At 31.3% G+C, this 14,300-nt stretch overlaps 2 protein-coding genes across 2 annotated transcripts; both read right to left on the bottom strand.

Annotated features, from left to right (window-relative positions):
- Positions 1-1,616: 1,616 nt before the first annotated feature.
- Positions 1,617-11,476, bottom strand: Cat (Catalase). The gene is given in 3 exon segments (NM_001160240.1): positions 1,617-2,261; positions 6,409-7,366; positions 11,361-11,476. Coding segments are annotated over 3 exon segments (1,506 nt in total). The 5' UTR covers positions 11,418-11,476; the 3' UTR covers positions 1,617-1,770.
- A 308-nt stretch (positions 11,477-11,784) lies between these two features.
- LOC103314679 (uncharacterized protein) lies at positions 11,785-12,677 on the bottom strand. Its single transcript, XM_008201284.3, has 3 exons — positions 12,381-12,677; positions 12,089-12,331; positions 11,785-12,035 (listed from the first exon to the last, which is right to left on the bottom strand). The coding sequence occupies exons 1-3, from the start codon at positions 12,582-12,584 to the stop codon at positions 11,841-11,843; spliced, it is 642 nt and encodes a 213-aa protein (XP_008199506.2). The 5' UTR covers positions 12,585-12,677; the 3' UTR covers positions 11,785-11,840.
- Positions 12,678-14,300: the final 1,623 nt, after the last annotated feature.

The raw sequence follows: 14,300 nt of genomic DNA on the forward strand, positions 1-14,300 counted from the left end.
ATACGTATTTAAACTTCTTCACCTCTACGAATTGAACGAAAACTTTAAATTTTTTTTAAAAAATACGAACCCATTGTTTACCTCAATAAAATATTAATTCTCTTTTCAACAAAAAATGTTAGGTATTATTAGCTATTTTATCGATAACATTGTAATATTGCCTGGACAAATCATTAATGAAAAAATTGTTTGGGATACTCCTACAAAGTATAAAAAATTTTATCACCATAGTCTTAAGTCTTAAGAGCTTTAGAAACGATTTCTTTACTCACAAATTCGTTACAGTTAGTTTGAATTTTGAGAAATTTTTTATACTTTTTTTATCACCGTTTTTCACTTAAACCATATGTCACGGATGAAGGTCTGAAAAAAGATTTTGTTTGATTGATATTCATTACATCTTTTCAAAAAATCCACCTCAAGTGATTTTATAACAAGAAACTGAAGAAACAAGGCATATTTAGTTAGAATCAATAACTTAAGATTTTATTTTCAATAAAGTGCGTTATGAAATCGTCAAAACGAGTAAGTGAAGGTATAAAAAAGTTGCCGCTCTCTACTGGTTCGACAAAAGTTCACTCTGAAAGCGTATTTTTTTCTATTATAAAGACCCCTGTAAACCCTGAAACAAATGGTCCGTTTTTGTATATAAAGTATAAAGTTTTACATAATATAACGTTTAGAAAAGAGTATAGAATATAATGTTGATTGTTGTTTGTCCATGACAACGGTCAGCGTTTCGCTTCTCCAGGGAATAAATAAATAGACAAAAATATTTAAAAAATGGGATATCTAATTCCGTTTTCTGAAGTTAAAGTTCAAGTTGATAAATGATAAGTGGTTCTAAAATAGCATAACGACGATGCATGCAAACTACAGACGTTCACAAATTGACACACCAACTCAGTGGGATATGGTAGAAAAACGCTTAGATATAAAGGTAAAAATATCAAAAAAATGTGAGCTATTACGAATTTTGTAATTAATCTGTGTTATGGCGTTTGAAAAAAGATGAATCCCATGCGAAACAGTAATATCGATATCTAAGGAAGTGATCTTCGTACTCAAAAGTGAACACAGTGAAACCTCCTTTAATGGACACCTCTTCACAACGGACATTTTTGTAGGAACGTAATAAAACCTATATTACCATTTCCAACTTCCAGTTGGACACTTCTCCACAACGGACAATTAAAGAGTCCCCATCAGTGCCCGTTGTTGAGAGGTTTTACTGTATAGTGAAAAATACCTCAATTTGCTTTATTCAAATATTGAAAGTTTCTGATGTTAACACTTCTCTAGCAACTTTGAAATTATCAACCCCAACATATTTCTCAAAATTCGGTGAAAAGTTTCCTTACAAACGGAAAATTAAGTCAAATTTAGTTCGTTATGAGCGGGTACTTACACTATTTAATTTTTTTGCAAAGTATTAGATACCTGTTACATGGTAACTGTTATTTTTTATAACGGATGACTATTAAAGTTTCGGTTCACTTCGATACGAAATGTAATTATTAAAGTGTGCTAATCAGCTACAAATAATTACACTTTATCAGTTTAAACACTGCATTGGTTTTACGCAAGTGTCAAACACATTTTATTATTCAATAAAACACAGTTTAATGGTCTTTATTGGTTTTATAAAACTTCAACCATCAGCGTATCGCTGAAACACTCACCAGTGACAAAATAAAATACTTGAGATAACCCATGACAAGCACAAATAGTCTACATATAGTTATGTAACGTCATAAAATAAATGAAAAATTACAAATTAGCCCGTTTTTGTTTCTTCAACCCTTCGGCGATCTTCTGTCCCAAACCAGCATCCACTTGAGTGAAATTCCTGATAGCCCTTTCTTGGATAAAATCAGCGGCGTCTTTCAAATTCCCGACAATATTCGCAATCAACCTGTCCCGAGCCCCCTGATCCAAAGTCTTCTGGTAGAACACCCTTGATTGGCTGTAGTTATCCTCATCGCCAGAATCGTAACGATTGGCGTCTCCTGACACAGCAAACGGAACGTTCAAAGCCTTCGCCCTCGAGTCCCCATCAGGCCCGTTGAAACTATTGGGGTGGTAGTTGGGGGCGCCCCCTTGATTGTTAATCGCCTGGGGGCCGTCGCGCTGATAATTGCGCACTTTGAAGGGACAGTTGACGGGGAGTTGGAGGTAATTGGCCCCCAAACGGTGACGGTGCGTGTCCCCGTAGGAGAAGAGCCTCCCCAGGAGCATTTTATCGGGGGATGGTTCAATACCTGAAAGCATTTTAGACAGTTTTGAAATCATTGCAATGTCTGTGCTGATAACGACTGCATCTTTTCACATTTTATTAATTCGAAAACGCTACATTTTACAAAACAATACAAGAGTCAAAAAAATTTCTAAATGGAATGGACCTTCAAATTATAGTAACACCAAACTCAAAATAATTTGTGCTACAAAGTTATGAAACACTTTATATGAATCAGGTCGTCATAGCCCCCTCTAACAATGTTCTACAACCTTACAATGTGCAGTATTTTATAAAAATAAAAATTTTTGGTGTAATAAAAAACAAATTATCAAATTATTTTTAATGCTTAATATAAGGTTGCTATTTTTTAAAAATTTGAAAACAACAACGGAAAAATCTAAGTTACAAATTCTCAAATACGATTATAAAATATTTAAAAATGAATGATGCAGAATGAGCAAATCCAAAAATTTTCAAAGAACCCTAAATATTTCGAAAACAGCTTTAGGTGTAGGGAAAAATGATGAAAATGGCAGTAAAAGACAAATACTTTCATTTAGAATAAGAAAGTTTATACCGAGTTCCGATATCACCAGTACAAACTTTTATTTAGATAAATATCTTTATTTAAAGTCACAATACTTTTACTGTGCACTTTACACGGAACAGCCTAAACATTGGCTTATCTAAGACTTTTAATAAGCTAGATCATGGTAAACTTTGACAAAAACTATACAGCATTGGGTTATCATATCACTGTCTTTAGTTTTTTTTTATTTTTACTTAACGTGATCAAGTTATCTTTTACTTGCTATTTAATGCTTTCACCAATGTCACAGCAGTTGATTTTAACATTACTATTCGCCAACTATCTCAAAATCTTTCGTACAATATCATTATGACTAAATTTGCAAACAGACCTATTTAAAATTTATAACTGGTGCAGTAAACAAGGTTCACATATTCTAAAAAATCTGAGATATTTTTGCAAGATTACAGTTACAATGTTATATAAATACTACAGAGTGAACACACATTGAGTGTACACACAATACATCTACATCACTACCATTAACTTAAATTTTGAATTCAATATAAATAGTATTTGAACACTTGAAATTTCTTTTGGCCGAACCAAGACTATTTTATTATTGGTAATTTTTTAAAAAAATCCTTGAACAGGTCAATTTACTTTTTTTTAATGACAACCGTCATTGTGTTCACTATTTAAAAATGAATAAAAAATATTGACAAACTAACACAAAAGGCTTTATTTTTTTGTTCTTGCTTTATTTTACAAGAAGCAATTGTTTTCATACTAAAAAACAAGATGAAACATAAACACAAAAAATCACCACCTATAAAATAATGCAACAAAATTGCAAGAAAAGGTAAATCTCTATATAAAACTTTCAATTAATTTTTTGTTTTTTTTTAATTTTTTTGCTTCATTTTTTGGAATTTTCTATTCTTACCAGAAAGATAACTATTTGAAACAGTAATAAAAAAATGTCGGTTGATATTTAAAAAAATTTAAAATAATGTCATTACTCAAAAACGAATGACATCATAAGTGACACTATGGTGTTAAAATTAAGCATTAAAAAAAATAAAATCGACCTAGGCCATCAAAAATTTTTGAATCTTCAATTAAAACTGAAAAATATTTATATTAGCCAACAAGTATTTATGATCTAATGATTTTTTAAACTCTAATTGATCCAAAAAAAGCATAATAAATTTGCAATTAATGAAAAATATTTGTTTTTAGATATAAAATGGCAAGCTTATATTGTCATTCAATTTTCTAATTAATGATGAACTTTCGGAAAAAGAAAAATCTTATTAATTGTATGATTGACTGTCAATAAAATTTTATTTTACAAAAAAATTTCAATCCAAACGCCCAAATCAAATCATTTCTAGTAAAAAAATACTATTATCAACGTCACCTCCATTGCAGTTCACACAATCATAATAAAGTGTTATCTAATAGTACTGACACTTTGTTTTAAATTTTCTGCATATTTTTCATGTAATTAATATCTGCAAAAATCGTATATTCGTTCAACTTTAATGTAGCTTATTTTTTACTTTCATGATCGTTCACAAAACCTCTAGACCATTTACCCCTTTTATATGAAATAATTTTTTCATTGCCAACAACTATGAAATAGTATTGTATTGTATTGACACTTTGCAAGGAGAAAAAAATTCTTACTCAGGATATGTGTTGCCAACGATTTTGCAAATATTGCACAGTGAATCTAAAATGGTAGATTTAAAATTTTGTTAAAGTATAAAAACCCGCTTTGATAAAATTTTAGATTTAGAGCAGACCATACATTTTTTCCACTTGTTCTTTGCCACTATTCAAATTAAATTGGATTAACAAAGATAAAGAAAGTGAAAAGTATTCTTTTCTAAAACAAATGTTGACCGATGAAATTCAAAAAGAATTTAGCGATGATGTATGTAAAGTCAAATCCCCTTTTTACCAAGATGCAATTGTTTTCGATTTGATGATGGATACCAGTACTCCCAGAGATGATGTGTTAGAGAATACTGCAGTCATCGAAATTTTAACTTATTTATTAAAGTCTTCGGAAAAAAACATTTAAATGTTAAAGTCATATCCGACAATTTTGAAAATGTTTAAAAAATACAATGTAATTTTACCATCTTCCGCTCCAGTTGAGCGTATGTTTAGTGTAGGTGGCCAAATATTGACCCCTCAGAGAAATAAATTATCTGATGAACATTTCGAAAATTTATTTTTTTTTAAATAAATTAGATTAAAATGATTAGATAGGTTTTAGAATATGTAAGTAAAGTAAATTAGATAGTATTATGAACATGTAAATAATTTTGTATTGGTATTGATGGGTGATTGTAGTACCCTCAAGTTCGTCAAGTTTTACACTCAGACACTTTTCACCTATTTGTAATTTATCTAAAATTCTAAAAAAAATCGTATGTGATTCTATTGTATAGAAGAACGATTTGACCAATTTTTAAAATGCTTACTTGTATGGTGTATTTTTTCACTTTCGCTTAGTTAACTATAGTCTAATGTCAACGATCTTTGGTCCATAGGTGTATTTTGAGGTAGTGCATCGAAGTGCCTAATTAAATTTTTGAGAAAATGTGTCGTTGATTTTTAATTTCTGTTTTGATATTGGGGCAGCTTTTTTCCCATGAATTTTGGTAAAATTGTAAATCACTTCCACAAAAGGTCTCCATCAGGGTTGTGGTTTTCAAAAATTTATTGCATTTGTCGTAAAATTGGCACGCGATCATTGTTGGGTTTGAAGGTTGAGGCAGCTGGTAAGAATTTTTCAGGCCCGGATTACCATTTATTTGATGTGTTTACTCTAAATGGAATGTTAATCTTTAAATCTTACGACAATGGTTCATGCGAATTGCAAACGAAGAATTCGTTTGTGTTTAGACCAAAATAGTCATCAATTAGAACATCTGATGTAATTTTTTAATAAAAACATTTTTAACACTTAGTGTGCTTATTCCGGTCCTGGCTTTAAAACCACCCGATGGGACCGTGCCGCTAGTTGTAAAATTTCTGCAGTCATTACTGTTATTGGGGTAGGTAGTGGGTCCTTTTGTAGCGGAAATTTATCACTACTCAGTCTTGTCCCTCATAAATTATACTGAAATTTCCGATGAATAATATCAAAATGGCTTTTAATCCCATTCTAACGATTTTTTTCAAGTCAAATTTTTTCAGAATAATTTTATTTCGCATTTCCGATCCATTGATGTAAAAAACAGCTAATGTGATTTTTTGGTCAAATGGTTTTTTCTTTTTTATTGGACAAATGAATCAATAGAAAAAAATATTTTTTTCCTAGCGAAATTGGATATCAGTACATTGGAATATATTTTTTTAATCTTAGTGTTTATACTTTCCTATCCTTAAATTTATAATCCCCACTAAGTATTTAAATACTTTTAAATACATTACTAATGTAATTGTATTTGGAATTAAATGCATTTTCAAAAATTGTATTTGAATTACATTTAATTACTTTGCCAAAAAAGTATTTGTATTTGTATTTAAATACTTCTAAAATGTATTTTTAACATAACTGAATTAATAATAATAATAATAATAATAATAATAATAATAATAATAATGAACATAATAATACCTGGGATCATATGGGCTGGACTAAACGCGATTTGCTCCACCTCTGCGAAGTAGTTCTCCGGGTTGCGATTGAGCGTAAATTTGCCCACGGGAATGAGAGGGTACTCGCCATGGGGCCAAACTTTGGTCAAATCAAACGGATTGAATTTGCAAGCGGCGGCTTGCTCCATGGTCATGACTTGAATGTAGGTGGTCCATGATGGGTAATTACCATTGGCGATGGCATTGTACAAATCTCTCAACCCATAATCTGGGTCAGTCGAAGCCAACTGTGCTGCTTTCTGCACGTCCAGATTCCTAATCCCCTGGTCAGTCTTGTGGTGGAATTTGCAATACACGGCTTTACCCTCAGCGTTCACCAGCTTGAAAGTGTGCGACCCATAACCATTCATGTGTCTGAACCCATCCGGGATCCCCCTATCCGAAAACACGAACATGGTCTGATGGGTCGTCTCCGGCCTCAAGGTGATAAAATCCCAGAACATGTTGGCGTCTTTTAGGTGCGTCTGAGGGTTGCGTTTCTGGCTGTGTATGAAGTGGGGGAAGAGGATGGGGTCCCGGATGAAGAATATGGGCGTGTTGTTGCCCACCAGGTCCCAGATGCCGTCTTCGGTGTAGAACTTCATGGCGAAGCCGCGGGGGTCGCGGACGGTGTCGGCGGAGCCCGATTCCCCAGCGACTGTTGAGAAGCGGATGGCGATGGGGGTGCGCTTGCCGATGTTGGAGAAGACTTTGGCGGCGGTGTATTTGGTGATGTCGTGGGTGACTTCGAAGTAGCCGAAGGCTCCGGCCCCCTTGGCGTGGACGACGCGTTCGGGGATGCGCTCCCGGTCGAAGTGGGCGAGCTCTTCGATGAAGTTGTTGTCTTGGAGGAGGATGGGGCCGCGGGGGCCTACGGTGAGGGTGGCGTCTTTCTCGCCGATTGGGGTGCCGTGGCCGGTGGTGGCGGCGGAGTCATTCTGGAAATGATAAATAAAAAAACACTCAGCGGAAAAATTCAGTGTATCCTTGTTATTACCAAAAAATAAAAATTATAATTAAATGAATTCATTTTTAACACGTCCACTCCGTTGTATGATCTTGATAAAATAATCAGAATTCAATTCAATATAAAATAATCAAGTTCAAAATTTATAAAACATCTATCGAAATGAAAATTTTATTGCTCAGAATGTACTTTGTTTAAAAAACCCTTGACACAGAAGAAAATCAGTTCCACAAGTTTTGGCAATAATTCTAGTTTTACTGCTAAGGTACGTTTTTACACAGTAAATTTCTAAATTATACAAATTTGAACCCAAATTAGAACACTTAGGTCTACAATGTTTTTTCTAGTACTATGCGATCATTTGAATTTATAATTAGAGTAGGCTTTATTAGTTTTTAACATGTATGAAAATGTTGATTATCATAATTAATCGAACTGAAATAATAAAGTTTCAAAAGCTAATATTTATTTAAAATACATTTTTTTTCTTCAGTTTGCACTAATTTATCAATCACGAAGATACATAACCGCCTACTCTAATTATAAATTCAAATGATCGCATGGAACAAAACCAAGAAAGATTTGCAAAATGTCGAAGTTATAATTCTACTTCTGAGAAAGTTACTCAGAAAGTTGGACGGTTCTAAATCTAAATCTGTATTAAAATCAGAAAAAAATTGTCTACGAAAAGGAAATACGAGACTGAATCTTAAAAATTTATTTCTGGAACTTCTATTGAAAGCATTTCTAATGTAACTGCTAAGCCAAAGTTAAAAAAACAGTTGTCTACAAATTTAGAATGCGGGTCTCTTTGTTTGAAAATTTCTAAAGAAAAAGCCGTTATAATTCTACTTCTGAGAAAGTTACTCAGAAAGTTGGACGGTTCTCAAATATCTAAATCTGTAGTAAAATCAGAAAAAAATTGTCTACGAAAAGGAAATAAAACTGAATCTTCAAAATTAATTTCTGAAACTTCTATTAAAAGCATTTCTAATGTAACTGCTAAGCCAAATTTAAAAAAAAGTTGTCTACAACTTCAGAATGCGGGTCTCTGTTATAAATCTGAACCAAAATTAAAACAAATGTCTATAAATTTAGAATATGAATTTTCTAGTTCTATTATTTCTATAATTTCTGTTGAAAGAATATTTAGTATCGAACAAAATCAAGGAAGATTTGCAAATTGTGGTAAAATTTCTACGTCAAAAAAACTACTCAGAAAGCTCCGTCTACTCTTCAAATGTCTAAATTTGTAGGAAAGTCAGAAAAATAATTGTCTACGAATAGAACATGCGAAAGTGAATCTTCAAAATCTACTTCTAGAACTTCAAGTTAAAACCATCTTTGATGTAGAAGAATATCAGAAAGATTCCATGGATTGGAAAATTCTGGTTTTACTGTTAAAGAAAGTTTAATTCAGACGCTAAATTTTAAATGGTTGGCAGTTCTAGTTTTATTTGTAAACTTTTTGGTGAATAAATATTTAGTATCGAACAAAATTAAGAAAGTTAGAAAGCATCGTTTACTTTCCAGATACCTAAATCTGAAGTAAAATTACAAGAACAATTGTTTATAAATAGGAAATGCGAGAGTAAATGTTCAAAAAAACACAACAGCTCTAAATCTCTAAATACGAGTACATAAAATGTGCTACAAAAACTAAAGATTTATTTAGAACTTTTGATCCTTTTCCCCACACGAAAACTGCAGAAGATTCAATATCATTTTCTACTTGATCGACAAATTTTGAGTCGGAAAAAATACTATTATAATTTTATAAGTTGTATTTTAATGCTTTATGTCCGGAAATGATTCATTACGGAGCTAAATCTTACTACAGATGAGCAAAAACGGCTACTTTACCTAATATTTGATCATCAAAAACTTGAAAAATCAAAGTAATTTAAGAACTAAAAAAATCATTCCCATGTTAAAATTGTTTATCAAAACGATACATGTTATGTCATTTTTGTGGATTTAACAATCTTGTCATATCTTTAAAACCGCAATGGGGGGCCACAGTTGTTTTTCGACAAATTTGAATGAATTATCTAATCTGGAATTATCGGTGTTTGTTCAAAATATGGTCGAATTTTGGGGTCACTGTGCGGTTTGAGTGTCAAGATTAAAAGACGGAAAGTAAAAAAAGTGTGTCTTGTGCGAGATGCAATTTTCTGCAGTAATTTATATAGCCTTCACCCTAATTAGGCTTTAATGCAATTTTGTAGGAGTAATATTTTAGTTTTATCGCAATCGTACTTTTTACATCACTATAAAAATTAATTATTATTAGCATTGTTATTAGTTATTGTTATTATACCCTATAGATACGAGGTACACAATCTAATTATACTTTATTTTTGTATTTTTACGACTTATTTGTTGATTTGATTATCAACCCAAATTTGATGATTTGCGGCTTTGAGAATTTGATTTAAGCGTCTGGGCATTCTTATGCAATTGCAAGTGAAAGTTGTTTTTTGTTCCACATAAGGCATGTGGAGTAAATTCACATTACGTAGGACTTTTTCCCACATTTAAAACTCCTAATAATTTCAAATGCCGGGTACTAGGAATTTTCAAAGAAGCTAACAAAATCAATTAGAACAATTTGCACAAATATGAGATAAATTGCATTTGCAAGGTTGGACAAATAGACATTTATAAATAGTATCAAAGGTTAGTTATTAAGCTAAAAATACCTAATTACGGTAGTAAACAATAACACTACTTTTTAATAGTTTATTATTATGCTGTTATGCGATTTGGAGCTAATTCAGGCTCATTTTTTCAATCTTTATAAAAAACAATAAACTATAAAAACACAACATATAGTCGTATTACATGTATTATATTATAACGTATAACCAAAGGTTTTTTTATGTTTACAAACTGAATAAACACATTAGTTCAAGTTCAAGTACTTACAGACTTTCATTTAAAATCCCCTTATTTTGCCATGTTAATTAAATAGTTAAATAAACATAATTTCAAATAATTTTTTCGCATCATGTGAACCTTTCATACAAAACAAAAAACTGCTTGATTCAAATTTATTACATTTTTTAATTTATTTAAGTAACGAAACTTAGTAAAATTTAATAGGGAACCACATATTAAACAAAATTCTCAATGTGGTGGTTTTCAGCAAAGTTTAACAAATCGAAGAAAAAAGACAATGACAAATTTAGAACCAAAAAATATCGAAAAAACTTATTTTAGGAAAATGAAAAGAAAAAAAATGAAAATGAAAGAATTGCAATAAATCTGTCTTGTTTTAACCAAAATAGAAAAAAAATCATGATTACAAAATATGAAAATAATACAGCTAATAAGTAAAATTACTGTTTAGAAATGTTTTACTTTTCATTATTTTATAATCTTGAACGCTATATTTTTTATTAAAGAGATTTGTGATTTTGAAATTAAGTTGGCGACAATGAATAATACATCAGAGGCAAAAATTTAATTTTTTCAGTGTTACCAAATTAATTTCAAAGCCATAGACCACTTTGAACTTTAGTACTTTTAAAACCCTGTAATTACTCTATTACAGACTACGTAATGGGGCTAATATTAGTGGACTCAGCAAACTTTCACGATTTGCCTCGTGATAAAACTTGCCGGTTTCTGAAAACAGTTTTGTAATACATCCACTTTAGTTTTTATTAGTCTATTACGTGCATGTCATCGTAACATCACAGATAGGAAGAAATAAAAATGCACTAACAACAACAAAATTTAAATACAATGCAATCAAGTCATTTTTGCTGCTTTTATCAACAACAACAGGAATACTACCGAAGTCACAAATATCAGTGTTTACTTCCATACAACGATGTAACTAAAATTAGCAATTAGCCCCCGATTTCTCCAATTTAAATGCCTCATGACTTGCATGTCTATGATGATAACACCGGTATTGATAACTTGTTTATGATTATTTAAAAAAAATAATAACCTACCTTTGAATTGTTCTTATAATCCACGAGCTGATTAGCGGCTTTATCTACAAACGACATTTTGTCCAGAAATTACAAGAAAAAAACACCAGTAAACAACACAACAACGCAGCAGCAGCAAAAATGCATAAAACTACGCTGAAAACATCTGTTTATATCAACGTGATATGAACTGTACGACCTAGAGATCACGTGGGCACCAGTGGCGGAACATCCATTTCTATTGGCCAAGAAGAAACAAGTGAAATGTAGATGGCGCTACTACAATTATTTTTTGAGTTTTTTGAATTTTTGAGGTCAAAAGCTTATGCTTTCTATAGAAAAAAGTAATCGGGCTATAACTGGACTTGGTAAAATACTGTCACAATGACAGTATGACAGGAACAGACATAGGAAATAAAGAAGTTTTATTAAAAATTAAAACGACTCAAATCTATTTTTTATTAACTATTTTATTTACACGATAATTTAGTCAAGACTAGCTCAATCTTTCTTGTCAACGGGCGGTGTTTCATACAATTTGAAATCTATCGGTTTATCGTAGCCCATAATCCTAGCGTAATGTTCGGGATTTTCGAAGAGCCTAGGATCAAAAAAGAGCGGTTTTCCGTTTGCTAACAATGTTGTGAACATTCCGGGGACATCCGGAACTTTCACGTCATCAATTTTGAATTCAGTCTAGAAAACAACAACTTATTATGTATTTATTTTGGTGAATGAATTAAAATCACCTCCTTTGTGATACAAAAAAAGTTCACTGTTTTTGCAACATAGCTGTCGTTTTCGGGTTTATAGAACAAATGTGTGACGTATTTTTTGGTAATTAAGTGAAGCAAAAGAGGCGTCACGAATGTGAAAAACCCGAGAAATGAATAGGCAGCGACGATAATAGGGACATTTCCTGTCGATATAATGGCCTTGTATAAGAAAGGTTGGCCTACAATTCCTACAATACTAGAAGACAACGAAAACACCTAAAACTCAATAATTAAAAAAGGGGGCATCACTTGTGTCCAATTCCACCTTCACGGCTTTTATTTGTGGTGTCAGGATGCCGTAATAAACTTCTTTCTGGTTTTTCGTGTCCACTTTTTCGGTTGACAAGAAAGCGATTCTTTGGGGTTTACTGACAAGGTTGAGCAATGGTCGGTTTAGATTACTGACTGTGCTAGGCTTCAAGGTTTTGACTAAACCCGGAAGTAGGATGTAACACGATTTTAAAGACATTTTAGTAATTTTGGTCAAATTAACATAACCTAAAAAAATAGGTTAGGTGGATGGCAACGGTGGATTGACAAGCAATACGGGGGTGTATACTTGGTTGTCTATCGAACAACATGATAGTATTTATAAAAATAAAATTATTTTCTAACTAAATTGTTCGTTTTGTTTTTGTTTAAAAAACAAATATTAATTGCGTTTGGTTCAATTTCTTATTAATGCTCAAAATCTGCGAATAATATATTTTATTTTTCGAATTTTCAAAATACAAACTGTCTCAGGCTGTGGTGCAAAGTTTTGTAATCAACTCTTTTATTCCAAATAAAATTTGACGATTTGCTAATAAGTAGAAACTGAGTAAGTTGAAAGATTTACTGGATAACGAAAAAATTTTATTTTAATATTTGATGTCCAGTATTTTTTAATAATCAGTACATATAAAATCTCATATTAAAAACTGCTCATTTATTAAAAAAATAAGATTAAGAGCCGGTTTATAAAAATCTTGTTAAAACTTAATTCGTTGTTAAAAGTCAACAACGCAAATGGACCAATTATCACATTTGTTCAATTTAGTCACGTGATCAGTTAATCACGCATTTAATTGCGAATTAAATTATTGACGCTTTTTTAAACCAATACTTGGGGTCGGTTTGTTAAAAGCTTCATTAAAATTAAAATTAACAACCTCATTAATTGAAAGTTAAAAGAACGTAAATGTACCAATCAAAGGGCTTCAATTTGCTTACGTAATGAGTTAATCGCGAATTTAATTGAGGATTAAATTAATGTTGCTTCTATAAACCGGCCCTTAGACTTAAAAAAATCTATTTAGCGATTTAATTCATTACCTAATGATAAAAAATTGAATTCAAGCCTGAAAAGCTTAGGTTAATAAAAAACTAATGGAAATGTTTCTATTTCAGTCCTACATTGCTTAGATCGAATAAACATTTTAACAGTTAACTTTCTTTGGATTTAATTTTTTTTTTTGTTTATTATTTTTTTTTGCTTTGTTGCAAACATATATCTCTTGTAAATTATATTTTAGTTGTTTACCTATAAAGAACGTTTTTAAAGAGTCTGAAGTTGACAAATTTAAGAAATGTGAAAATAATTTGGAGCATTTTGTGCACTTTTTGAGCTTCTACTCGTATTAGAAGCACAAAAAGCAACGTTTTATTTTTTTAATAGTTCGGACTTTTTAGCCATGAGCCTATTAAGTTTACTATAGATCTAAACTATCGCTTCAGCAAAAAACATTGTTCTGTGCCTAACAGTTTGCGAAAAAAATGGTAAAAATTCGTGTTGGTATAACTTGTAAACTATTACGAATTTTTCAGTTTGATTGATAATCCCTCGGATCATTTTACATACCGAGATGTGTCTTAAAATGGTTCCATGTGTTTGCATAGTTTTGTCGTACATGACATAGAAAATTATCTGAAATAGTTCTAATAGTTTGACCATAATCAGCGTTTGAAAAGTGAAAATCTTAATAACATATTTTTGCGTTTTTTTCGGAAACTAAAAAACCTAAAATGAAAACCAAAAAACATCGAAATGTGCTTTACGTTATCTATCAAATGAAAAATTTGGATACAGAGACATTTTTATTTTTTCCATAAAAAAATTAAAACTCGAAATCTAATAAAGTCCTAAAGCAAAACGGTTTGTTCCAGCGAATGCCATTTTACGATAAGATTGTTTTTTTAATACATT

This window comes from Tribolium castaneum, chromosome 1 (genome assembly GCF_031307605.1).
Source record: "Tribolium castaneum strain GA2 chromosome 1, icTriCast1.1, whole genome shotgun sequence".
NCBI lineage: Eukaryota > Metazoa > Arthropoda > Insecta > Coleoptera > Tenebrionidae > Tribolium > Tribolium castaneum.